Source organism: Lingula anatina, chromosome 5 (assembly GCF_051362555.1).
Source record: "Lingula anatina isolate TDL-2025a chromosome 5, LinAna3.0, whole genome shotgun sequence".
Lineage (NCBI taxonomy): Eukaryota > Metazoa > Brachiopoda > Lingulata > Lingulida > Lingulidae > Lingula > Lingula anatina.
The window spans coordinates 8,884,225-8,911,177 of record NC_141771.1 but is presented as its reverse complement, the minus strand read 5'-3'; the positions used below and the strand labels follow the sequence as shown (position 1 = coordinate 8,911,177).

The 26,953-nt window shown below is 34.2% G+C and overlaps 1 protein-coding gene across 3 annotated transcripts; it reads left to right on the top strand.

Moving 5' to 3' along the window:
• Positions 1-3,039: 3,039 nt before the first annotated feature.
• On the top strand, positions 3,040-24,933 carry LOC106173935 (solute carrier family 28 member 3). 3 transcript variants are annotated; one of them, XM_087013081.1, is made up of 13 exons: positions 3,040-3,153; positions 13,409-13,653; positions 14,342-14,481; positions 14,711-14,928; positions 15,258-15,399; positions 15,912-16,103; positions 16,683-16,844; positions 17,284-17,409; positions 17,757-17,887; positions 18,178-18,346; positions 18,648-18,824; positions 19,039-19,219; positions 21,399-24,933. In XM_087013081.1, exons 2-13 carry the CDS (start codon positions 13,455-13,457, stop codon positions 21,506-21,508), a joined length of 1,947 nt encoding a protein of 648 aa, XP_086869207.1. In that variant the 5' UTR covers positions 3,040-3,153; positions 13,409-13,454; the 3' UTR covers positions 21,509-24,933. The 3 variants fall into 3 exon arrangements, with proteins under 3 accessions (XP_086869207.1, XP_013410731.2, XP_086869208.1); XM_013555277.2 differs by lacking the exon at positions 3,040-3,153 and adding an exon at positions 7,504-7,675; XM_087013082.1 differs by lacking the exon at positions 3,040-3,153 and adding an exon at positions 8,942-9,072.
• The last annotated feature ends 2,020 nt before the right edge of the window (positions 24,934-26,953 follow it).

The following is a 26,953-nucleotide window of genomic DNA, read 5'->3' as shown; positions in this document are numbered from 1 at the left end:
AATTCTTTTTAGAAATATTTAGCGGGTTAGGCATAGACAGAAAATACAAGGCAGACAAACGATAATTGCACGTTATAGAAAGTGTTATTATTTATAATCTATAACTGTATGCTTATTTAGACTTACCATACGCATGTACCAAGGGCAGAAAAAGTAATATTTTATGTGGTAAACTTTATATACTTTATCATGCTTTTTTTATTGGCGAGGGAAAATTCAAGAGTGATTTAACTTATTTTCCAGCATGGGTTCTGTTTTAATCTGATAATGCATATATGCATGAAGAAATGTCCTTTTACAATAGCTGTTATTATTATTATATATATATATTTTTTTTTTTGCTTCGTTATAATAATTATGTTTATAAATTGAAATTATTCATGATTTAAAGTTTAGTTTCAACCGTTCAGCGGTAGTTCAATTGCCGAAAAATATTAGCATATTAACTGAAATAGGCTTCAGGAACTAATTTTGGTCGAATCGTCATCATCATAAAGCAAAAAATAATAATGACAATAATTATAAAATAAATAAATAAAAATAAAAAATAAATCAAATTAAAAATAATAAATTAAATAGATATTCAAAAAAATATAACTCCATTTGTCCTGTTTTCGTAATTTTTATGGGCTGAATTCTATGGATAATGATATTGCCTAGCTTTGACACAAAATTCATGGTTGAGAAATATACAGACTTGACATTTAATATGGAATATTTCTGTTTCAAAGGTATGCCTAGGTAAAAATGCGTTCTTTTTTCAAAAAATTCCGATCTCATATAAAGTATGTGAATGGAGAAGTGTGTAGTCAGGTGTGTCGCTACCAATTAAGTGAATACCAGGTTTGTTGCGCTGCTGCGTTATGTAATATGCAGTGATTTAATTGGGTAGTGCTCCTTTGGGCAGGTCAAAGCTTGGCTTAGGCAAAGTAAGGTTCTTTTAAAAAGTATCCATATGTCGGCAACTACTGCATAGATGAATTTGAAATTTTGTATGCAAGTGGTCGGTTTTGCAGTGTGTACAATGAGCTATGCAGTGCTTTACAAATGTGTTAACCTGTGGCAGAATGGCGCGAAAAAGACAGACATTGCCAGACAGATAATTGCGCCAAACAAAACGGTCCGCAAAGTTTGATGGAGTAATGCCCAGACTGATGTTCCTACACAGAGGCCACACCCACTGTATTGAAATCGTACCACCAGGGTACAGGACCCACTGTCTTTCGGGATATGCTGTTGCAACTAAACAAAAAACGCCCAGTCCGTTCAGAATGAGGGGTAAATTGCCACCAAAACGCACTTTTCAAGGCCAATAACGAACACCAAACTGGTTTTAGCAGGTTAGAATACCAGACGACTTCCGAGGAACCCACTGTAAACAGCAAAACATCGTTTTATGTTTCTCTAATGAATTGGGGACCTTGGCCGTTTCTGGGCTGAACACTGAAACCTTGTGGTTTTCTTTAATGAGGTCAGATTTCACCTGTACCGCTCAATTAGTCAAAACAGAGCTTTCAGACATCCAGAAGAGGCCAACGACGAAGCGTGTGCCGCGTCTAAAGTGACTAAGGTCATTAACAGTGTCAGTATTTGGGGTGGATACCACATTGGTGCCAAAACACCAATGGTAGTCATAGACGAAAACCTGAACCAGATCAAATAAAGGAATAATCTGGGAACCACTCGACTATCATTTGATAGGGGGAACTTAAGAACAATTTTAGGTTGCACGGTGAGATTGCCGGTTCACACAGATCACTTTTAATAGCAGATTACTTACAGAACCAAGGGAGTCAGCAGCTACCTACATGTAAGTCATCAAAATCGCCGTATTTGAACCACATAGACAATATGTGGGTAGGCCATTACTCGCTGAATCAATGGCCTACATGTCCTACAGCAAAACTGGACCAGATTGGACTGACTTTGACCGATGCCTGGAATATTATTCCAGATTGAACTCTAAAAACCTATACCAAGGAATGCCTTGCCACTTGAGAGCGCTGGTAGCAGCCAGAAGAGGTCAGGCGTAACAGCGACCTCTCCTGTGACTAGACACTGACATGAGGGTCCTTTGTGGAGCGTGTAACTCTTTTACAGACAATAATTTGGAAAATATGGAGATCCAAAATATCTCTTTCAATGGTCGTCGTATGACATAGAATAGACAATGTGTTTTTGTTTGCTTCTCTGGCGAATTCCATTAATGAACTGATTTCACAATGACATCAAAGAGATAATAAAAAGTTATCAAAACATGATTTTAATCCTTATTTTCATTTATCAGTCAGTAAAATCGGAAAAAAACTGAAGAAAAATGATTTGGAAAAAAATATTCCATATTAAATGTCAAGTCTGTATGTTGTGCAAAAAATGGTTTCAGCGACAAATAAAGTTGTGTAATGTGTTGACACGCCCACGTTTCTTTTTATTTCTTAAATTTTACTTGATTTATTTATTTTATTTATAACGTTTTATTTATTATTATTATTATTATTATTGTTATTATTATTATAAACTATTCGACTGGATGGTGAATACATGTATATTTCATTAGAGCACAGGTCACTTAAATAAACATAAACAATTTACAAACAAACATATACCTACAGTAGGCCCTATAACTCGTCACATTCCCATTCATTGTTTCCTGGCCAGGTGCACCCGGTTGTATCAGCATTGCTTTGGAAATAGGGAGTATAACCTTCAATTAATCAAAAATCTCTTCCTGCTTGTAAATACACTAAAATGCTTTGCGATTCAATTTTAGACGATATTTGTGCTCATTTTGTCAATAACATCAGAACCCATTTTTGAAAAGGTATGAAATATGTAGCATTAAACTTGGAATAAAAAAAGATGCTGATTTTATTCAAACAAACGTGATACTAATAACCACAGCAAATGCATATTTCTCGATAGAATTATAACAAAACTTTACATCAAACGTTATTGTGTAGCATAGCGAGCAGTATAGAATGAGAAAATAACACGCATATCGTAATTTGTCCACACAGTTCTAAGCTTGTCTTGGACGGACTCCTAGCGATGCAGTCAGGTGCTTCGATGACGTCAACCGCGCGAAAATATCAAGCTCCCGCCAGTCCAAAACCGAAAGAGAGCAGAAATTTTACTCACATTCTCCTAAACTAGGTAAGCAAACTACCTTCATTTAAAACTTACACTTATATGGATTATCCAAGAAATCAGTTTGTTAAAATACACAGATAATTTTCACTGTGCAGGGTGAAATAAAAAAGACAACGATTGATCGGTTAGTATAAACAAAGGGCGGCATTTCTAGAGTACCGATCGACTCAGTGTCCAAGTGAATGTTGCTGTAAAGATATAAAGTAAATAAACGAGGTAGATTGTTTGTTACTGTCATGCTATCAGGCATTGTCATTCTAAAAAATAGGGAGCACGCAATATTTACGCTTGGATACTATAATTATGCACATGCACATGTACTACTAGCTACCTGTAGTACAGTTACTGCATGGTGAAAAACAGGTTATTGTAAATGATGCAAGGTTGGCAATAATGCCTTGGATAATAAACAAAAAACAAAAGGATCTCAACTTTATTTCTTAATTCATACTCACCTTTGGTGTTTATCACAAAAATATGTCTAACAATTACTTAATTTTTTATGTACAGACACAGATGTGTCTGTACATATTGCCATCACCTGCGTCTGTCGTCGCCAATGGCGATGGCGGCGCCGTGCACTTTCCTTGTAAACACGATAAGTGGAGGGCAGTTTTGCTTTTTGGCTTTATATTTACAGAGCTGATGAATATTCATAAAACGCAGGTCAAGTTCGAAAATCAGCATGATCGGGCCATTATTGTAGAAGTTATGCTGTTTTTTCACTTTTCAGCATATTTTTCACATTTCCTCAGATTCAATTCTTAGGTATGTTAACAGTCTCATTATTAAACTAATAAGATCCGTAAAAGTTTTTGTTTGACATTTCCTGCATCTTTACAACATTGTTAGTTGATTTTGTAAAAATGATGGTAAACTTGTTATCGTGTATTGTGTAATAAAGTTTCAAAAATGGAAATAAACTCATATCATTGCAGTTTGTCAGATTCAATCATTCACTATGTTCAGAATCTCAGAATGGAAGAAATTGGACATTTAACACTGTTCTATTGATACTTTTCCCAATCAATTTTTTTAGTTGATCATATAAAAATGGCAGTAAACTGTTAAATTTGTTTTATGTTAAAAATTGTTAAAAATGGAAAAAAAAACATTTCAGAACAGTGCTGTCTTGTTTACATTTTGGCATTTTCAAGTTGTGACTTTGAAGTTCCATGGGCCTGAAGACCTTTGCTAGTCACATTTTCTGAATATCCATGATACTAATATTTTATTATTAAAAATTGATGGTCATTATGCTGTTAAACATTATGTAATATTGCATCAAAATTTGAAAAAAACCTATTTTGGGCACTGCTCCCATGATGACCATTTAAGAAAAACCATGTCACTTACTGTTCTCAAACTTACAGGAAAGAAACATGGGACTAAAATATAGCTTCAGTAGGCAATGCAATCTGCCAGTTAAACAGTTTTTTTTTTGTGAAATTTTAATTTTTCACATATTGGCATTTTCAAGGTGTGACTTTGAAGTTCCACAGGCTTGAAGACCCATGCTTGTCACATTTTCTGAAAATCCATGATACGTATATTTTATTATTAAAAATTGATTGTCATTATGCTGGTAACCATTATGTAATATTGCATCAGAATAGAAGAAAACACAATTTGGGTGCTGCTGCCATGATGACCATTATGGGAAAACCATGTTACTTATGATTGCCAAACTTTCAAAAAAGAAATACAGGACTAAAATGGAGCATGAGTTGGAAAAGCAGTCTAATTGACTTCTTTTTCTGGAAGTTTTACATTTTCAAAGGATGAACTTGAACTCCCATGGGCCTGAAGCCTTACGTTTGTTACACATTTTACTTACATTGGTATTACCTGTTGAGCATAATTAGAATTTGATGTTGAATTTGCAGTTTAACATAATGTACTTTTGCATCAGAATTGACAGTAGCCTATTTTGTTATTTCCTGCTTTTTGTCTGTACATTTGACAGCTTTGCTGCCTTGTTTTTTTTTTTGACTTGATGAATTTGCTTACTAGTACTAGTATTGCGTATTGATCACTGACAGACTATTAAAGCAAGGCATACATATTTTACTTTTTTATTTTAGAAACCAGGACTCTGCAAAATTATTAAACTCCTGCTTAAAAAAAGAAATCTCATTATAGACGTTTAAGCTCCCATTTCAGATGTTTGGTAGTCAATTTAGCAATACCACACTAGCGCCTGTCCGCCTGTCCGGGACAGGTAAAAATTCAGTTCGGACAGGTGAAGTTGCAGGGTTGGCTGTCCGACGGACAGGTCATGTTTTATGAGAAATGTGGAGCAAAAATCTTTAAAAAATCATTTTTGTTGCATACTAATGTCTTTTTGCCTCTTCCTAGACGGCATTAAAAAGAGTGACCTACTTTTGGCACAAAACACATGCAGTCGCAAAACGAAGTCTGAGCAAACTTACCGCCAAATTATGCAAGTGTTCTGAGCAAACTTACCGCCAAATTATGAAAGTGAACACCCTCCAGGACTTCATCAGACAAAATTTATTCACATATCAGGTTCAATACTGAACATTTATTTAGTTAAAAATCCTACGTGCTCTAGTAATAAAGACCCTTCCAAAAACAGAAACTATGCGAGTACAGTGCTGCCTGGTTACAAAACCAGATTGGACTGGATGAACAGGCTATATCTAGTTCGTTGTCAAGGCAACATACTGCCTGTCAATCAAATACCTACTAGTATGCGATCTACTCACTATAGAAAGTGAAATCTTTGGGATTGAAGATCTTGTTGAAATGTTGTTTATTTGCCAAGATATAACCAGAAATTTTGTATGATGTTTTTTTTAATGACTCTATTATCACCTCTGTTATTTACAGTTTAAAATTTAGTGCTGGAATATGATAAATTAACATTGCTCTCATATACCAGTGTGATATTGATGTAAGGAAGAAATTAGTAATAACAAATATGAGAATTTAAATAAAAAGAAGGGGAAGTTTTTTATACTGATTTTATTTAATTCATATATTTTTTAAAAATCAAACACATGATAACCCCTTAAGAAGTAAATATAAGTAAATATAAATATAAGTAAGGTATTATAAAGTATTATAACATGAATATTCTTTAATTTTCATTGAACTTTATTCAAATATTTTAAATATTGAATATTTTAATAAAATTAATTTAACAGTACCACCTCCCCAATTCCCGCTCAGGTTTTTTTTTTTTTTTTTTTTAGCTTTGGTTAAACTTCATGTGAATCTGTTATCAAATTGCAGACTTACAATTAGTAAACCCTGTACCCCAAATCCTAGGAGAAGCCCTGATTGGAACTAAATAAATATTAGACTTATATGCAAGATTAAATCTTCAGGAGTTCACAAGTATGAAAAAACAACTTTTTATCTGAACATAAATTCACTTTAAGGTGCATTTTCGGGGCTCATATGATTGAATGTGTCGGTAATAAATACATTAAATGTATGACTACACATATTAATTGACAAAGTTCAAAGGTATGAATAAAAAAAAAAATTATTGGTTTTGTGGACAGGTTGGATTGAAAATCGGACAGGTCAAATTTATGATCACCTGTCCGAAGGACAGGTGCTCATAAAAGTTAGTGTCTAGCCCTGTCTCCGTGTTGAAATATTGTCACAGCTAGCTTTAAGGGGGAGAAAAAGATATCAGATATAGTATCCAGTTGGCTGAAAGAAGGTTTTTTTTTAAAGATGATTTTAAGTGTGCATGCTTGATGTTATCTTCTGTAAAAATTCCAAATAAGATTTACAAAAAATATGATGCCATATGCTGTACATTTTAAGGTATGACTTCATAGCACCTTATTAAAGATTTTTAATGGAGGTGCTTCAGATGGCTCAAAGCAAAATAAGAAAACTAGTTCTAGTAAAAGGAATTTGGAGGATTTTCAAATGGAATAAAAGATCCCAAATATTACATCTAGAAAAATATTAAATAAACAACAAGGAAAGAAAATGCAATGCTACATATCTGAAAGTGTTGTATATTATAGATTATTTATCAAGATGGATCGCACAAAAATAAATAAATGAAACAAATAATTCAGTTTTGGTATAAGAATGCAGCTATATCCCATATAGTGTATATATTTGTAAAATTCCCACATCATGTCAAACAGTATGAAGATAAAAGGGAAAAGCATTCTAATCTGTTAACTCAGGTGAGGTTTTGCAATAAACAACAGGCCCTTTTTATTACAACAATCAAATAAAAAGCAAAAACCCCTTTAAAGGTGTGGTTTGTATCCAAGTACTCCCATATGTTGTTGTATTTAGCAAGCTAGGGATCAGTAGGACCATATTTGTGTGGGCGATTACTACACAGGTGCTCTCTGATTGGTCAGATCTGCTGACATCATTGTGACATCAGAGATGTTGATTTCATTCATTCTCCCACAACACATGGTCGAGGAGTATCACAAGTGAAGGTTATCCACATGGTGAATTGCTTCTCCAGTCTACCCATTTTATAACTGGAACCGTACCTGGATTTGGTCTCAGACAGGTAGGAATAGAATGATGTTCAAATTTGTGAGCCTGAATTTGATTTTGTGGCAGCGTTTGTGTGATTTACTGAGAATATTGGGTCATGTCTCTAGGAATCATGAGTGAAGGTTAACTCCCATTCAGTCTGTGTTAATAACTACGTATTTCTTAAAACGTACAGTTACTTCACCTTGAACAGGTAAGGATAAATATCTCCCATTATGTTTGGCCTAGAAATGGTGTTTTTCTTTAATTAGCTGGTAATGTGGATTTGATGGGCTTAGAATTCGTGCTGTGCACACAGTGATCCACGTGGATGAGTAATTTATATGCTGGTCTGTACCACATGGCTAGAAATCAATATTACAGTATGGATCTTAGTATTATTCCACTCTATATGTGTGTGTTGTACTTGAGGAAAAGGAATCGCTGGTTCTGATTTCAGCTGTACATTTCCGTTGTAGATTTCCTTTTTATATACTTTTAGTAGATTTCTTTCCATACATTGGATGTTCCATAAACAATGGATATCATTTTTCCATACTTTAGGCCATACAGCAGATGTGTTGTACTGTCCAAAATGTGCTGTTTGCTGAATCAGTGACAGACTATAGACATTTCAAACATCTTTCAAGAATTATGAATGTTGAAAATGTATCAAGCATTTTTTAAGTCATGGTTAGTGATCTTAAAAGCTCAAAATATTCACATCTTTGTAGAGCATAAAATAAATATCTTTTGTCATGTCCCATGTGTATAGTATAATATTCTAATTAAAATGGCTGTCAGCATGTGCTCTGTAATCCCAATACTACCCAGTATTGAAATAGTTGATTTTATTGACCTGTTAACGATTTTGATTCTAAAATAATGAAGATTTTTTAAGAATTAGACCCCACAGCACTAAAATACATACTTAATTTATTAGCTTGTTAAATGAGAGATATTGTCAATAATTGCAGTGCCCCCCCCCCCCCTTCATCTGATCACCTAGATCTGAAATGAAAATGTAAAATATCAGGCTACATGAAAAATAATTACTTTCTAATTGCATGTGACAGTGATGAAATTACACAAATTTTCTCTTTATATATAAATTTACTGTCCGCTTTGTACCAGTAATTATTTTTGATCGATCAAGCCATATTATGTTTCACTCTTCTGGGTTATTCTGGTTTGACATTAACAAATGATACACACTTTATACACATACATGATGCAATAATCTTATTTTAATTATTAAGTACTGCGAGTGTGAGCCAGTGATATTGATGCTTACACTTGCACAGGGGCAACTTGATAGTCTACATTAGTCTTCCCATCATATTGCTCTGTTTTTTACGACCTTGGTGAACCTCTGGAAAAAAGGCCCTTAGGTGCACTGTATGTACGGTAGTCGATAAAAGGGAACTTGAGGTAAGGTCTTAAATGTCAATCACTGCACAGATTTTGGTTAAGCTGTTTGGCGGGAGAAATGAGTTATTTCATTAAAATAATGACAGCAAAAAAGTTGTGATAGTGCTTTGATAAGTAATTTAAGTATTTTTAAATGTATCTTTGTAATTAGTGTTGCGAGTACCATTTATTTACTAAGAACTCTCATTTAGATATCAGAAATCTGGTATATATAAGTCAAATCTGAATTTACACAGTAGCTTCATAATCCAGTAAGACATCTGTACACTACAGTCAGTCGTTAAGACGAGACAGAGTGAAGATGTTATGAGAAAACACATGGGTTGTTTTGATGGCATTCCTTTCATTTCCATATTTTATTTGCCCTTTCCTACAATCTGGGGTAGATAATTTGTTTTATTGCTCAGAATGGGATTCCTCAATTCGATAATTTAGAGAATTGTCCTGCACAGTACTAGTATTTACTCTTAGTATAATTTGCTACAAATAATACAATAAATGAACATTTTCTAATATGGTATAACTGTTTAAAAGTACCACGATTATATGAAAAAAAGTGGAAGACTTTCTGTCTGATGACAGATGTTGTGGAATATATATTGAGAGTAGAAGCCATATATATATATATATATATATATATATATATATATATATATATATATATATATATATGTGGGTATGAATTAGATTGTCAAACAGCACAGCTTCAGGTGGGAATACAAACTGGTGTATATGCTGAAACACGTGTTATGACACAGATGTTTTAACCCTGTACTCAAATTCAGACAAATGACACTTAGGTAATTTCCTTTTTTTTTTTTTTTTTTTTTTCGCATTTTCCCATCTTTATATTATAAATGTAGATGTCTGTTCTATCATTGATTCTGTATGGTTGCAAAGAAGAATCGATTTTTCATTTATAGGAAGTAAGCTTGTCATGATGTAAACTGCATTAATCTGAGGACAAAGTACCTGTTTGACTTTGTTATTTTTTATTTCATTTTTTTTTTCAATTTCCTTTTGTTCATTTCCACCAGAAGTGTTATATTATTATACCCTATACAGTCTACATATTCAGGATATTTTACTTAGATTTTTCTTAATATTTCTATATCATTGTAGTACATTATATCGTTTACTATGTACATATTTGGGATATTTTACTGAGATTTTTTTCTAAAAAAAAAAAAAAAAAAAAAAAACAAAGAAGAAGAAACAAATGCAGGTGTGATAGAGATGGATCTCATTTGATATGGTCAGTTGTTTTGGACAGTGGTCAGGATTTGATTTCACCTATCAGTCTTATTATATAATCAGAGGGAGAATAGGCAGGATAGGCACACAAAGGATGGTGTTTGTTTGTTTACACTGCTGAAAAACGGATACCAAGGGCTATTTTGTAATGGCATGATAGAGATTCTTTGATCTAGGCAGGTTGTAAGTCAGGATTTTATAAATGGGAGTCTCATAGTTCTATTTTTTATTATTATTATTATTTTTTTTTTTTTTATCCCAGCAAAGCGATACTACAGGTGCGAAACCTGCTATGTGGTGTGAGGGGATTAGGAGGGGGGGAGGGGGTGAATGCCTCCCACAGTATTTATTAAAAATAGAATAATGCCTGCAAATAATGGTAGTCTATACTAAGTAATATGTAGAATGTGTGTAAGTTGCATGTAGAGTTGACGCCTCTGCTTCAATTTTTTTTTTTTGCTGATGCTTATTGATCAGAATAATTGTCCATTAATTCCTAAGTCAACCTAAGTCCTTGAGTCAACACAGTATTCTGATATTCTGTCCACAATACATCAGTTTGAGAAAGTAGGATCAGATCGGGGTCAAACTTGATGTTTGTTTGTAAACAGGTTATTATTCTAGGAAATGACATCTGAATCTCATCATGATCATGTGGTTTGTTTATCACAACAGTGCAATCATTTGCGTAGTATGTAGTATGGTAACCTGCAGGCCTTTGAACAGGAATTTCAAAGGGGAGTAGGTAGTTCTGTGAAGTAGTGGATCTTTTTTTGGACATGGCATTTAGTACACATTGCTAGATCAATTCTGATTCAAAATTAAGAATATACAGTCACATTTTACAGGCCAAAGGGGTGGTTCTTTCAGTCCTTCCCCCTCCACTATCAAATCCCTTCTTCTTCCAACCTGTCTGTGTTAAGTAGTGGGAGTTAAAAAACAAATGAATAAAGGAATAGATTTAAGTAAGAGAATTTGGGTGGACTGCAGACTGCAGTTCAGTATGCACATGTTATAATACAGCTTGTGTCAGGTGTGTTCCCACCCAGGTGTGCGGGACAATATTAGGATTAGACTGGCCTATGGTGAGCTAACCATAAGCAGACATTTGGAGTAGAAAAGTGCTCTAAAAGTGACCCATGTGAATGATTAAAGTATAATTTCTACAAATATGTCTTTGATTGGTCAGTCCTTGATCGGTCAGTAAAGTCCAGTTAAGGTATCCAGTGAGTGACCAGTTCAAGAACATCTGCTGTGTCCAGTCACTATTTATTACTGGTATTTTAATGAAATGTCATGGACAGTGATAAATGATTTGATTTGTCACATCAGTCAGTTGGTCAGTTGCATCAACAAATACTAGGTAAATTTTGATAGCCTCAGTAAAAGTATACAACTGAATATATAGTTTGGTTATTCACAGGCTGAGTAAGAAAATGTTTGATATTGATTGAATGAAATAATACATGTACCAATACCATTCTTATTGATTATTCCATCAATTGACACCTGTTGTGTACTGGTTCGTAATCCACCATTTGTGAGTCAGGAGCTATAAATAGAGAAATTGTGTGACTAATACAAAATTTATTGATTAAAAATGATGTTTTGGCAAAAAGAAGTCAACATGATTAATAATGTAGTATCATTGCACTGATTATATGTTTTCATGTTTCTGTATTATGAAATGTTTCTTTTGAATTTCATTATAAGTAAATGTTGCTAAACAGTAATTTTAACATCAGCTATTTTTGGCAATAAGCTCAAGATAGAAGAGACAATTTCTAGTAGTGTTTTCATTTTTTCAGTATGAAGAGATAAAATGCTGTAGTTTCACTATTTTTCACCAAATTGAAGACTGATTTTGTTCATTGTTTGAAAAAGTTTGTAGCCTAAAGAGCTTGTAAATGGCACAAGATAATACTGCTCTCAATTGTATAATTTTGCTGAAATAAACCATTTGACTGAAAAAAAAAGTATCCTAGAGTTAACTTAGAATGAGATTGATGATAAAAAATCTGTTTCATGTTGGAGAAGATGAGCAAATGATAGAGATTAGAACACTCCTGAAATTTTAGTTTTTTAAATATCGATTTTATTATTTCCCCTCTTAGTATTTTGTATGTGTTCCAAAGGTTTTGATAAATCCAATATGTAGAACAAAAAAACAAAAAAAAAAAAAAAAAAAAAGCCATTGCCCTCAGAAGTGAATCCCTAAAAATGAGTGAACTCATAATAAAGTTTTCCAGGAAAACAGTGATTGATCATAAAAGCATTTTAAGACGCAGCTTGCTTTGATCAGCCAAAAAGCAATGATAAACAGCATCAGGTTAGGCTTTGCGCTATTGATTCAATAGAAATTCATACTGATTGAAATCCTTTCAAAGCCTGATAGATGAATTCACTGGAGCAAAAAAAAAAAAAAAAAGCTTAATGTGCTGGCGGCCTTTTCCAGGGATTGTGAAGCACGTAGGGTTCCATTAAGCCTTTTGACGTGGGAAGTTATTGGATAAGGGGTTGTGGTCATTTTAATACTGAATGTGCCAAGTGTCCGCCACAGTTGTAAAGATACCCTACTATTTATGACTAGTGTAAGGTTAAGAGGATTAAAAAAAATAACATTTCACTAAATTAATGTAGAGCTAAGAGGTCCTTACTTTTTTTTTTTTTTTTTTTTTTTGTCAATAAATCTGGTGTCTGAAATGTAGGTTGGTAAGTAGTTTAAAAAGAAGGTGAGGGTTTTCTCAACATTCATCTCATATCTGTTTACAGTGTGATTGATTACAATATCTGAGCATTACAATTGGCTGCAGTTAGTACCTGTTCTAATTTTGTCAGATAGCAGATTTTTTCACTTATAGAATAGAATTTGAGATAAAAAATGTTACAATTTTATTATTTGGTGTGGCTTTCATAAATATTTTGTAATCTTCCTGCCAAAGTCAGGGTGGAACTAGATGTCAAAAATATTGTTCTCTCCCTTTCTCTCTTGGAAAAAAAATGAGATATTGGGGATTTTTTCTAATTTTACATGAAATTCACATCTCAGACTAACAATAAAATAAGTCTTTTTTCTTCCCAGTATCCCCATTGCAGTAAGTAACTTACTACAACAACACCAGTCCATCATGCCCTCCGAGTCACCAAACAGCAAGAAGCCACTAGTCGATGTGCCATCCCAGGCCAGTATGCAGCCTTTGATGAAGTCTGACGTCAGCGTCAATATACCTGAGGGCTACGCGAGTGAGGGCTACCTGGGCTCGAAAGCCACAGTGGTGTCCTCTCTGGACGGCTCAAACGATGAGCTCAAGGTGGTCATAGACAATGGTGAGTTACTTGTGGTCAGTGGTTGGCTCAGTCCCAGGTTCAGTCTTGTCTCCCAAAATGCATTTCAATACATCTACTTTGCCTAGCTATTGTACAGGTGTATATTACTTTTAAAGTTGGGAAGCTATTTGTGTTCATAGAGGATTTGGAGTTATTCTAACAGCATCCAATGTTCACAAGAGTAACCCAGTAAAATTCTCTTATTATAAGGTATACGTACTGGTAAGAATATTAAGGCTTAACTGGCTATTTTCATAATTGTTAAGCTCTTTGATAGACAATAATAAAGAATTTAGTTAAAAAGCTTATTTTTATTACTTAAAAAAGAGGATGAATTAAAAAAGAGGTTATTGCCACTTTGGTCCATAGTTAAAAAGCTTATTTTTATTACTTAAAAAAGAGGACGAATTAAAAAAGAGGTTATTGCCACTTTGGTCCATTTTGAAGTGCAACTTTGAGTTACAGCAGAGTCAGCCAAGGCTGGTTTTTGACATAAGATTTTTTTACAGAACAGCTAAGCGGACCAGTTTTGTCATTCTAGTCAGTGATTGTAATCCTAAAATAGTAGCATCACAGTGTAGGGTACAGGTTTATTCACCTGAGCAGTATACGATGCATGTGCCTGTTATGTTTATGATAAAAAAATGTGGGATTCGTCTTAAAACTCTCCGTTTCATTTTGTACTCAGGTCCAGTGAAAGGTGGCTTTGACAGTGATGACAGTGGCTCTGCAGAATCTGATGATGTCATCAGTAATTGTGCTCGTCTGGAGGCCGTACAGGGGGCGGTAGATACTTTCTTGGAAGAGCACAAGAGAACATTGAAAATAGTAAGAAATATTTTTGAATATTTTTATGAATGAAACAACATCAAATAGATTACATAGAAATGCAAATCATTTATAATAAGATGCCATTTTGCCTTTTTTATATAGTAATATAGTAATAATATATATTCAGTTTGGACATTGAAAATGATAAGAATTAATAAAGAAGAAATTGATCCTGTTCTTTGAAAATCTGACATATTAAATGACAATTAACAATTCCTTTTTCCAGATTGCCCTGGTACTCCTCTTGATTGGATACGCCATCTATTTTGTCTGGGCCTTGGTCCTAGACTTTGAACGGGCAACAGCATTATTCGTAATCACATTACTGGTGGTGATCAGTGTAGCTTATGCACTGATAAAGAAACAGATTGGTGGATGGATGAATACACGTATTTTTAAGCCAGTGCAGAAGTTTGGCAATTCAAACAGGAGAGTTTTAAAATGGTAAGATAAATTTTGTTCAGGTTTTTTTTTTTAAATGCCAACTTTACTGGTAGACACTTGATACGGTTATTTTCTTTTGAAAAGTGCATAAAATTGTCAGTGAATATATTGAGCCATTTATAATATAAAGTGTCATAAGACTAGGTAATTTTAATAAATTAAACTGGAGAAATATGAATTTGGAACCCTTTAGCCAGAACCGTGCATTAAACTGCTGGCTTTTTATGTAACAATGTCTTAGTCGTTATTACAACCAGAGAGCAGCAGCTTGTCTCAGAATTCTTTACTCTTTAACAAAATTTGCTAAATAATAATTTTCTAAATTACAGGGTTTCAGCTGCTGTCTTGTTGGCATGTTTCATTACATTTGTCATAGTAGACATTAAACCTGCTCCAAAACAGTTCATATCACTGGGAGGTTTGGCTCTGTTTGTGCTCCTGATGTTTGTATTTTCAAAACATCCATCAAAGGTAAATTTTATTTATACAAGTCTTGGTGTATATTTCTGTAATATTGATTGTAAGAATGATAATATTCATAGTTTTGATGGAAATTCATGTGTAATTATTAATATCTAAAATTCATCCATAGATTAAACACAACACATTAACAGTTAAAAAGATATAGGGAAATTGAAGTGACTTGATTGATATAATTTAAACTATATTTTCAATTATATTAATCACAGATGGTTTAAACTATATCTTAAAAGGAATGGTGTTGATTGAATATGATAAATGATATATTTCATAAAATGGTGCATGTAAAAAAAATGACCTCCACCCACACACATCCCCCCCCCCCCCCACTCCTCATCTGCAACCCCCACTCTCCATCCACTCGGCAACCTATCCACCTTTCCAACAAGTAAAAATACGATGTCACATATTGGCTTGTCTTGCATGACCTAATTTGGGTAATTACAAAATTAAGTAACTTCATATTACTAATATGGTACATTATTTCCCTATGGTCACTCTAGGTTGACCTGCGTCCAGTGGTGTGGGGATTTGCCCTCCAGTTCCTGTTTGGTATTCTCATCCTGCGGACCACGTGGGGTTATGATGCCTTCAGATTCCTCGGGAAAGAAATCAACCAGTTTCTGAAATACACAGATTACGGCTCTGAGTTTGTCTTTGGAAAGCTTTACGAGAATCACTTCTTTGCTTTCAAGGTAAAATAAAAAGTTGGAAAAATTTCTTCAGATTTTTTAAATAGATTTCTGCTGCTTTATTTTAATACAGTAACTTAAACACTAGTATATTGTACAAACATGGCTCTTAAGATGTTTTTGTATTAATTTGATAATGTTCTCCTTAAACTTTTAAGATTAAAATTGTAAAACATTTACTTTTGTTTGTCAAAGTAAAGAGTTGAGATATCTCAGATACCATACTTTATGCTACATATCTTTTAATATACTATTTTGAATTCACTGATTATATTGATGGTTTTATACTTCAACAAAATGAAGTCTTTTTCAATTCAATGCTCATTCTGAAATGCACTTCTCATCTTCTGTTGCTCAACTTTCTCAGTTTTTATAAAAGTGAGATGTTTACACTGTCTTCACACCAAATGTCAGAAAGATTGTAGCTGTGCAACATAAGCCTCATAACATATAATTTTGTTCTGTTACTGGGCACTGTTTCTGCTTTGGGCAGGAAGATTCAGATACTGTTGTCCCACAGGGCCAGTACAGTTAAAGGTTTTTGGCACAGACCAACTTCATAATGTATTGTGACATTTCCAGGTCCTTCCAGTGATTGTGTTCTTCAGTTGTGCCATATCAGCACTGTACCATGTGGGCGCCATGCAGTTTATCATTGGGAAGATCGCCTGGGTGATGCAGGTTACCATGGCAACTGCAGCCACGGAGTCGCTAAGTTGTGCTGGGAATATATTTGTTGGGCAGGTACGGTGATTATCTTGATATTTATATCTTATGGATGAGGAATGAAAGCTTTTGTGTATAATTGTATTTGAAGTTTATACTTGAAGAAATATTTATTGACAGAAACAAGTAAAATCTGATATTTGATTGGAAATTTGTGTATGAAAAAGATTTGGAGAAATTGGAGAACATTTTTAAATGATTAAAATTGTAAAACAGAATTAAAAAATAAAACATAATTAAAATTGTAAAACAGAAGTATAGTAGATGTTTGAAATTGCATTTCAGAATAATTGTATTTAGATCACAAATGAAATTTTGCTTTTAAATGTATTGTCTTGCAGGTGGAGGCCACAATTCTAGTCAGTTTTGAATTTTCATTTCTTTTTAGGTGGATTCTTTAAATCTCATTGCAGACAATGGTGCCAATTTTAATCCTAGTTTTAATTTATTTTTACAGACTGAGGCCCCTATTCTAATCCGTCCCTTCCTGGAGTCCATGACTAAGTCTGAGCTTCATGCTGTCATGACGGGAGGATTTGCCACCATTGCTGGGGGAGTGCTAGCTGCTTATATACTGTTTGGGGTAAGGAAGTGTGTGTGTGTGTGAATAAATGGACATACTGAGATAATTATAATTACCATTGACCAGTATCATATATGTACTTCAAGCAATCAGAATTATCTTATTCATTTGTGAAATATTTTTATTTTATTCAGTAGGTGACGTTACCCTTCTCGGCCACAATTAAGTGTATTATTTGTGATTCCAAATTACAAATAACATATACACACCATTTGTAGAATCACATTGCCAAATTACAAGCAATATGAATTCAATCAGTAAAATGTGTTAGGTGTGACAAGACAGATCAGTTAGCACAATCAAAGCAACATATAATAATAATAATGTAATATATCACTGTCTCCCAGGTCCCAGCTGAACACCTGCTGTGTGCCTCTGTAATGAATGCCCCAGTGGCGCTTGCTGTCTCCAAACTCTTCTATCCAGAGACTGAGGAGTCCAAAACCAAGAAATTTGATCAGATAGTAATGGAGAAAGGGTAAGACATATTATGGGTGATGGTTTTTTGGTGTAATTAAGTTGATTTTTTATATAATCTTTTTTAACTTTGTAGAAACTGCTTTGTAAGAGTGTGTGCAGATGTCTTGACCATTTTTACCTTGGTTTTTTTAATTCATTCATCAATTTTCATTCACAGATATGGTTTTTATTCATGCTTTCATCAATATGCAATTAGAAATTTGATTTCACTTAAAATCATAAAGGGGTGTAGTTAATTCAATTTTTTCATTCCATTAATTTTTTTTTCAATTTATTTGTTGTTTTCAGAACTGAGAGAAACCTAATAGAAGCAGCAGCAGCAGGGGCATCTCAGTCTATCATGCTGGTGGCCAACATTGCAGCCAATCTCATCGCTTTCCTCGCCATGTTGGCCTTCATCAACGCCACATTGTCATGGTTTGGAGGCATGGTGGGATATCCGGAGTTCAGCTTCCAGGTTAGCATACAAGGGGCCCATTCACAAAAGGACTTAGGTCTAAAATAGATCTTACAAAAAAATGATCTAAGTATTTTATTAAAAATAATTATACTAAGCTCCATTTCATAAAAATCTGTGGCTGCATACCTTTTAAAATCTTGCATCTAAATCTCTAAAGAAAATTTGCTTGTCAGCCACATTTATTGAGAGCCAATTATTTGTAGAACAAGATCACATTCAACTGAAATGAAACTGAGGGGGGTAATGATTACCTGATTGTTTTGAAGTAAGAAATAAAATCTACTTTTTCTTTCCCCAGATGATCTGTTCCTACCTGTTCATGCCTGTGGCATTCATGATGGGAGTGGACTGGGAAGATTGCTCCTTTGTTGCTGAACTTCTGGGCATTAAGATCTTCCTAAATGAGTTTGTTGCCTATGAAGAACTCAGCAAGTACATCCACAACAGAGAGAACTGTACATTCCCTCAAATTTCTGTAAGTATTTTAAAGTCATTTGTGTGCTATGGCAAGCATTTATCTGCAACACTAGCATGTTATAAGTAAACTTGTTATCTCAAGTAGCTGAAATTGGTTGACTGGCAACATTGTCCTTGTTACCTCTCTCTCTCCTGCTATTTTACAATTACCTAGGTATTTTCTTTCAGTAGCGCGATTAAATCAGTATTAATAATACTACCCCTTATTTCAGGTACGTTCAGAAGTCATTGCCACATATGCTCTCTGTGGGTTTGCTAACCTCAGCTCCATTGGTATACAGCTGGGCGGGATAGGCCCCATGGCGCCCTCTAGGAAAGGGGACCTGGCCAAGATAGCTGTGAGAGCGCTGATTGCTGGAACAGTGGCCACTCTGATGACTGCTTGTATAGCTGGTGAGTGATTGTGCTGGTTGAGCTCTCTGAGTACACCTAACAAATTTTACTATCAGATCATTATTGCTTTTGGTTTTTGTTCTTGTGATTGTTTGTCTTGCTAGTGATTGCGCTGGTTGAGCCTCTGTCACACCAAACACATTTTACATCTGGAGGATTTGCTGGTAATATTATGTAATATCTTATGTTCATGTGTATATGGGGAGTCACCTAGTATCACAACAAACACACTTAGAGGAGAGGAGAACAGCATAAGTTGAGTAGCCTTTCTCTGAGCTGTTAACTGAGAGAAAAAGTCACCTGTTGCCATCATTAAAGCTGCTTCACAACTTTTCTCATAATTAGTGCACATTTAAATTTATGTTATGCTTACTGGGAGCAGTTTCTTTCAGAATTAACTCTAATATTTTTTCATCTGTGACAATAGTTTTTAGATGATTATTTGAATAATAATTATTATTATTTGATTCTTGTCAAATATGTATTTTTCTGATATAATTAATTAAAAATTGAAAAATGAAAAGATAAATTGGATAAGTGAGTTGAAATGTGTGTAAAAACCAGATGTTGCTATATATTCTAGTCAGATAGTTGCCAGTGATGGTGTTTTGCTGTTACTTTCATTTGTATGGGCTCTTTGATTTGTGAGATTCCAAACATCAATTCTAAAAATGTATGCATATTCTAGTCAGTTTCAGTCCTGATTTCCATTGTTTCAGGCATTCTTCCTATCTTACTAGCATGTAGATTTACTTGGATTTGGGTGTCAATATCATGAATAAATAAAAAAAAACATATGTCATTGCTTTAAAACCTTGAATGAACCTCTATTTCAATATTCAAGTCTGCTTTGGCTGTCAGCAGTTAGTTTACTAACTGTTGGAGAAGAAAGATAACTGTCTTTATAGATATTGAGTAGCAGGGATATTAAAAAGAAAGTGGAATTAATAGGGGAATCAGAGTGTAAAGAACATTAAGTTGATGGAAAGTGGCTGACAGCTCTTCAAAGGGGATGTGCTGAGCAAACAAAATGGATGTCTAATAAGCGTATGACATGATTTTCAATAGGTGGCAATTTTCCTGATGAAATTCACTTGGATCTGTTTAGACATACAATGAAACAGTTCCCTGGTTTGCAGTGTCTGACCTCATTAGATCAGCAAGTTTGTAGACAAGTTGCCAGCCCAGCACTAGGTCACATCTGCACAAGTTATCAGCAGTTAGTCTGATGACAACAAATGGTCTGTGACCTGATATATAAGGAATTTTGTGGAAAAAAACGTTCTGATACTGTGTCTGTTTGGACAGATTTATAGACAAGAAACTTAATTGGAAGTATGCTATGATGCAGTTGTGGTTGAGTGTATTGCCTGTTTGCCCAGTGGAGATTTGAACACAATATACAATTAAGTAAAGTGGTAGCTTATAAGTAAGTTGTAAACACACATGGCTGACTGGGAATTGGAGTTATTTCGAAATATTGTGTAATCCAGTTATACCCACTTTGTTGAACTGTGTTGCCACTTCTGTTATTTAACCCAGCCTCGAGGGGAAAATTGCGGCACTTTTGATATAAACTTGTCAGAAAAAGCCAAACTGGTACCATCACTATGTACACCCCTCAGTCACTTAATTTAAGTGGGGACATATCTACAAAAGAATAGAAAAAAAGGTTAAGATTTTTTTTTTTTTTTTTTGCTATTTTTTACCAGCTCCATTATTTCTTAGGTGACATTGCATTATCAGATATCAGTCTCAGCCAAGTCTGAAAGCTTCAGTTGTTGTTTTCTTTCTTTCTTTCATTTAACCATTGTGTACTTTAAGGACATATATACGTAATAAATGTACCAATAAATGTCAAGTCAGTATAACAGATGAGGCTTTTTCTTAAATATGTTTACTTTATTTATGCTACATCTTTGATTTTTGATGTTTTTTATCTTTCTTTTAATGAGAAAACAGATTTTTTTCAACAAAATATTTAAAGATTGGCATTTTTGTATAACATGCAGTGTTGGAGCAAAACGGATATTTTCACTTTTACAAGTATTACAAGATATTCCATGAGCCAAGTCAATCGATATTTTATTTTATTGATATTTACCACTTATATAACTTTTTCAAAAGCAGAAAAGACAGGGATTATCACTTTCTGACTACCTTTTCTGTTTCTTTTCAGGCTTTCTGACTCCAGTGGATGTCAGTAACGTGTGTCTCAATGGTACCCTGGCTGCAAACTTCAGCAGTATAGCTAACAGCACCGTCAACGTTACAATTGTGACTTTATAGTGTGGAAACTAGGACACTTCATCAGCAACAACACTGTCATTGTGCAGCAGTAGCATTACCAGACAGTGGAACACAGTGACAGTAATGGTACTGTTATTGTGTAGTGGTTTCATTATGGAATAATGGAACATTAGTAGTGAAAGTGCAGCCAGTAGTTACCATGGTAGCAGAAAAAGAAACAAAGCCCAGTGAGACATTTTTGACAGTACTGTCAGTGTCCAATAGTGACAGTACTATGACATGGCAGTGGCACATTTTTGAAGGGACTTCACTGTCAGTGACTTTTAGAACAGTGGGAAGCATTGACAAAAGGGGCCATTGTGGACAGTACCCTTCATCAGTTTATGACATGTTTAGAGTTTGCTGCTCATATTCAGAGACCTTTCCACTGTATAAAATATGTACTGCACATATAGACCTCCTCAGGCTAGCATGGACTTTGTTATCAGTGACTCATAAGAGAAACTGTGGGGAAGTCACAAATTACAGTGTGTGGGGATGGCCAGGTATAAGTGCTTCTACTCTACAGACCGCCATTGGGATTTAATAAAGAAAATGGATGCTGTAGGAGTGCACATTTCATGAAGCCTTAAAAATTGAATATTACTATAATGGTCTCCCCCATACAGTGTAGTTATAGGGAAGTGGTGGTCAGTGCTTTGCCTATTCCTTTCAGAGATGACCACCAATACAATATAGTAACAGGACTTCTGAAGCACTAATTTTTGGTTGAATGATTCTGTGCTCCTGGGATCAAAAGAAAGTCCATTACAGTGCATAGCCCTATCGCTACTTGTGAAATATTTATTATTATGTACACACTCACGGTCTCCTGTGTGTGGCCGCAATAATTATTCCTCGTGGTTCAATTAGTTTGCACTTGGTCCTTTGCCTGGAAGGTAGTAGATATTGTGTCCACTATTTTTGTGTCAGGCGATCAGTGAGGCGTTTTTGGTCAGTTTGACCTAAATAGATCATGAGCATGGAAAAAAAATAGACAACATGTTATTTCTTTCTTTATTTGTTATTTATTTATTTATTTATCAATTTATTTATTTATTTATTTATTTATTTATTTATTATATGACTTGATTGTAGGGTAGATGCACCATAACCTAAAAATGCCATGTTTGAGAAGAAAATGAATTTAACAAAATGAAGTTTTATAATGCTTCATGCCAAGAATGAAATTATAAAGACAAGAAATTTGCTGAAGATATGATGGTCAATGGGGATGGAATTTAAGGGCTAGAAAACTTCAACAAAAACTAAATATAATAGTTTTTGTACTTACAGTACTAGCCAGTCTTACAATTATTACCATTATGTAATTAGCATGCTATTTCGTATTGAGCATGTCTTTCTGGGATACCAGTTTCCAGAAAGATTCCTAGTAAGGAGAGAGATCTCAGATGTGGACTCTGACAGTGGGGAAGTATTTTATAACAAATGTCAGCTGAAATATTTTTCAAAGAGCATTTATACATAAGATGCCTGTTTACTGGCACAAATAGCTATTCACTTGAGTCATATTTTATATTGCTACAAAAATAAGAATTATAGGCAAAGAACAAATTCCTAAAGACAATAAGAAGGTGGCAGTATCAACCTCTTGCATGCCTGTCTATTATATGGAAGATATTTATTCTATATATTTATTACTATGTTTAAAAAAATCAATGCAAATGTATGGGGATAGAATTTAGAGTAGATACCCTTGTCTATATACATGTTTGTATACTCTGTAGAATTTTTATACAGTCAATTTTGTATATTGAAAAACCTGTTTTGCAGCTATATTTATGATTGTTTTGCTGTGTATACTCTTGACTAGTCTTTCTCATATATGTTATTGCCATAACTCTTCCCACACTGTTTGCTCTTTTATTCACCAAAACCTGAGCAAATTCAGAATGGCGACAGGTCACCTGACATTATTGACCTTAAAATGACCTTTGACATTTGTCACAGTAGTGGTTCAAGGCAAATTTTCTTTAGATAGATAAGGAAAGGAGAGGGTTTAAGTACATCTTTTTGCACTCCTAGCCAAAAGTTAAGTTTTGTTTGTTTGTTACTTTATACATCCATCTCTCTATAATTATACAGGGTGACCCAGAAATATTCTGGAGGGATTACGGTATACCCATTGTTATATTAGAATCCGAAGTAATGTTTTGCCCCAGTATAACTGCATTCATTTTCATATATGTGCCTGTGTATTAATTTGCACATTTACTTTTTTTTTTTTTTTTTTTTTTTTTGGGGGGGGGGGGGGGGGGCACCTGGTACTTTTGGTCTTCCTGATTTTTATGCAAGTTGAAATAGCAGTAAGTTTTCAGCACTCATAATTTTGTTTAGTTTGAACTACTGTTCACTACTAACTGCATTGATATATCAGTAAGTTTTCAGCACTTATAATTTTGTTTTGTTTTGAACTGCTGTTCACTACTAACTGCGGTAATTTTACCAGTTGTTGAGATCACAATTTCAGCAAACTTACATCTGGTTATTGGTAGAGGATATATTTTTTTTCCAGTTAGATGCAATGTAGTTATAACTCCAGCTTTATTAGAGCACCATCAGAAATTGCCATTTGTTGTCCCAGTTAGAGAGCACTGGGTTTGCTAGATTTATGCTGATCTGTATTTTTTCCTATTTTTTCGTTATTATATATCTTTTTGTGTTTTAAAACTTAAATCGTTTCTATAAAGAAAAGGGCAGCTGAGTAAAGGAAATCTGTTATACGTAAGAATTGTTACATTAATCACTTCAAATATGGTATATATAATGTTTATTATATTTGAATGTTTTGATTACATTATTTCCTAATCATGCTTGGATTTCAAGAGAGTATTTTTTTTTTTCTTATTAACCGAACAAGTTAGAAAACCAATTGGTTTCGCTGTACTTCTAAGTAGGTCAAGTAAAATTAGGTCATTTAGACCAACATGAATATGCAGCTGTGTTCCCACGGTTTTGCTAATACTGTATACAACGCCGGAGTTAGGGTTCCAAACATGCCGGCTTTGGTCGTAATGGCAAATGTTGCGTTGAAAAAAAAAAGTGATAGAATGTGTATCTCTTTTTGTATCAGTACTTTGTGTTGTTTACGTTTGTACTTTTTGTTGAGTTTGTCTTTATCATCTGCATAGATAATATTCTAGATATGGTTTCTCTGCTACATAATTTCAAAGACAGCAGTTAACACCAGGGATGAACTGGGTGACAAAACTGCAAACAAATGAACAGCTGAAACCATTTCCAGGGTTTTTTCCCTTTCTTGCTTGTTAGAATCTCTTATTTGTCCTCATTGTGAATGATAGTACATTTATATTGTTTATCACACTGATTTTATGCTCATGAAAATTTTGATCTCTCTGATCATTCTGCAGTAAGGAAATCGTTGAATAAAACCGTTGATTTCATTAGTGCATTTTGTTATTAATATGCCTTATGCGAAGAACTATGTTTTTTTCTAGCAGAACAAAACCTCTCTGTAAGTACGTTCAATGTACAGAATGATTTGGTCCTTGAAAGATTCCAACTGTGACGACGTCTTTGTCACGTAATTGTAGAAGTGTCATTTTCATTGTACTCCAGTCTTCCTAAGCGAATAAGATTTGCCTGTTTGTTTCCTTCTTGTTTCCTTCTGTTACAAACTTTTTGAGTAGTCTGATACATTTGAAACTTAGGTCAAAGTGCATTCTTTTACAATTTCGCAATAACAGAGTCGCAAAACACCGTTCTGCCTATTGCTTTTTAAAAAGAAAAGAAATACTGCGCCCCGGCCTTTAACTGCTAGAGTGCAGTTTTGAACGTTAACAAAATGTTCCTAATGATAATAAAACAGAGACAAAGAAAAAACGCCCTGATGGTGACATATCTTGTGCAAATGTACTTTGAACAGGGTGAACGTACAAAAATTAATGAAAATAATAAAGTTCACATTAAGCCATGCAGTGTATTGCACCGAAATACGATTACAATACAATACGAATGGACATCATCTACACCATGATTATTCCCGTATCCCAAATTATAGCAACAGTCCCCACTTATGGGGTTTAGCTCCTATAGTAAGTAAAATTAAGTTTTGGAATCGATTATGGACTGCTGGGAGACTCAATTAATGGTCAAAGATTAATCCCAAGGTTATAGTTTGAAAGAAATGACCATTACCGCTTTATTCATTAGGCAAGTACATCTACTAACTACCACTTGCCATTCTACATGAAGTCACTGAGGAGCGACCAAATCACAATATCAACTCTCCTGGTACACTAAAGAACCAATAGTACTTTTACTATGGCTACAATTAATGGCTTGTGTTTAATTCACTGAATCAACCAACGGGGTCATCTAGTAATGCGTTCCTTTTGAATGGTCATACTTCTGTAAGGCAGTTTATCTGGCAATGGAAAGGTTAAAGATTGTACATGTAGCGGCAAAAATTAGGAACTGCTTTATACAGTAGTTAAAACAACGCAGCGTTTGTAGTGGAATTAAATGCTCATATTGTGAAGGTGCTGAAGCAGTCCCGATTATTTAACCATTTTACCTTTGGCAAACAGAAACTTTATACCATAAACGAAAGTGTAACTTGTGACAGAACATATTTTGTGGCCAATGGAAATGTTTCTTTATATATGTCATTATAACAGGAGAGTCAAGTGTATCCCTTTTTGTTTGAATATAGTGGTACTGTATAAAACAAACAACGGCATACACCAGGAATGACACAAACACATCTTTTTGAGACTGTAGATGTCGAGAAAATGATTATTATAGCAACAGCGTGTAGCGTGATGGGTCGTTAGAGTTTATCATTGGCTAATTAATAGGTCAGAATTGTCCATTACTGACCGTGATTGGATAACTAATTTGTCAAATGTACCAATTGTGGCCTGTGATTCAATTACAAATAGGACATAATTGCCCATTGTACCGAAAGATGACTATCATCGGATGACACTAATTAGGTCGCCTTTGTACTTAACAGCTGTGTTGTTGTTTACAGAATGATTCACCAACCTCGACTTCACTAATTCAACTGAGTCGCCTCTGTCATTATTTTCGATGAATACTTTTATTACAAACTTATTACTTGCCTTAAATGATTTATGTTTAGAGATATTTGATGATGATTTACGGTACCATCGACCGTTAGTGGTCGTTTCCCCATGGGTTTATTACTTACCTATCCGACTTTGAATTATGGCTCTTACTGTTCGTAAAGTGCTTTGTGATGAAATTTGTCTACGAAAATGGTAATTATATTGTACAAGTACAGAATATGCAGAGATTTACTTTTTATTGTGTGTCACCTGACATGTTACAATATTAATTTTATAAATGGTAAGGTCTAAAGAATGATATTTGACATTGTAACCCCTAAAATATTTGGTTTCATGGTCCTAAATAAAATCGGTTTTACTCTAACTTCGA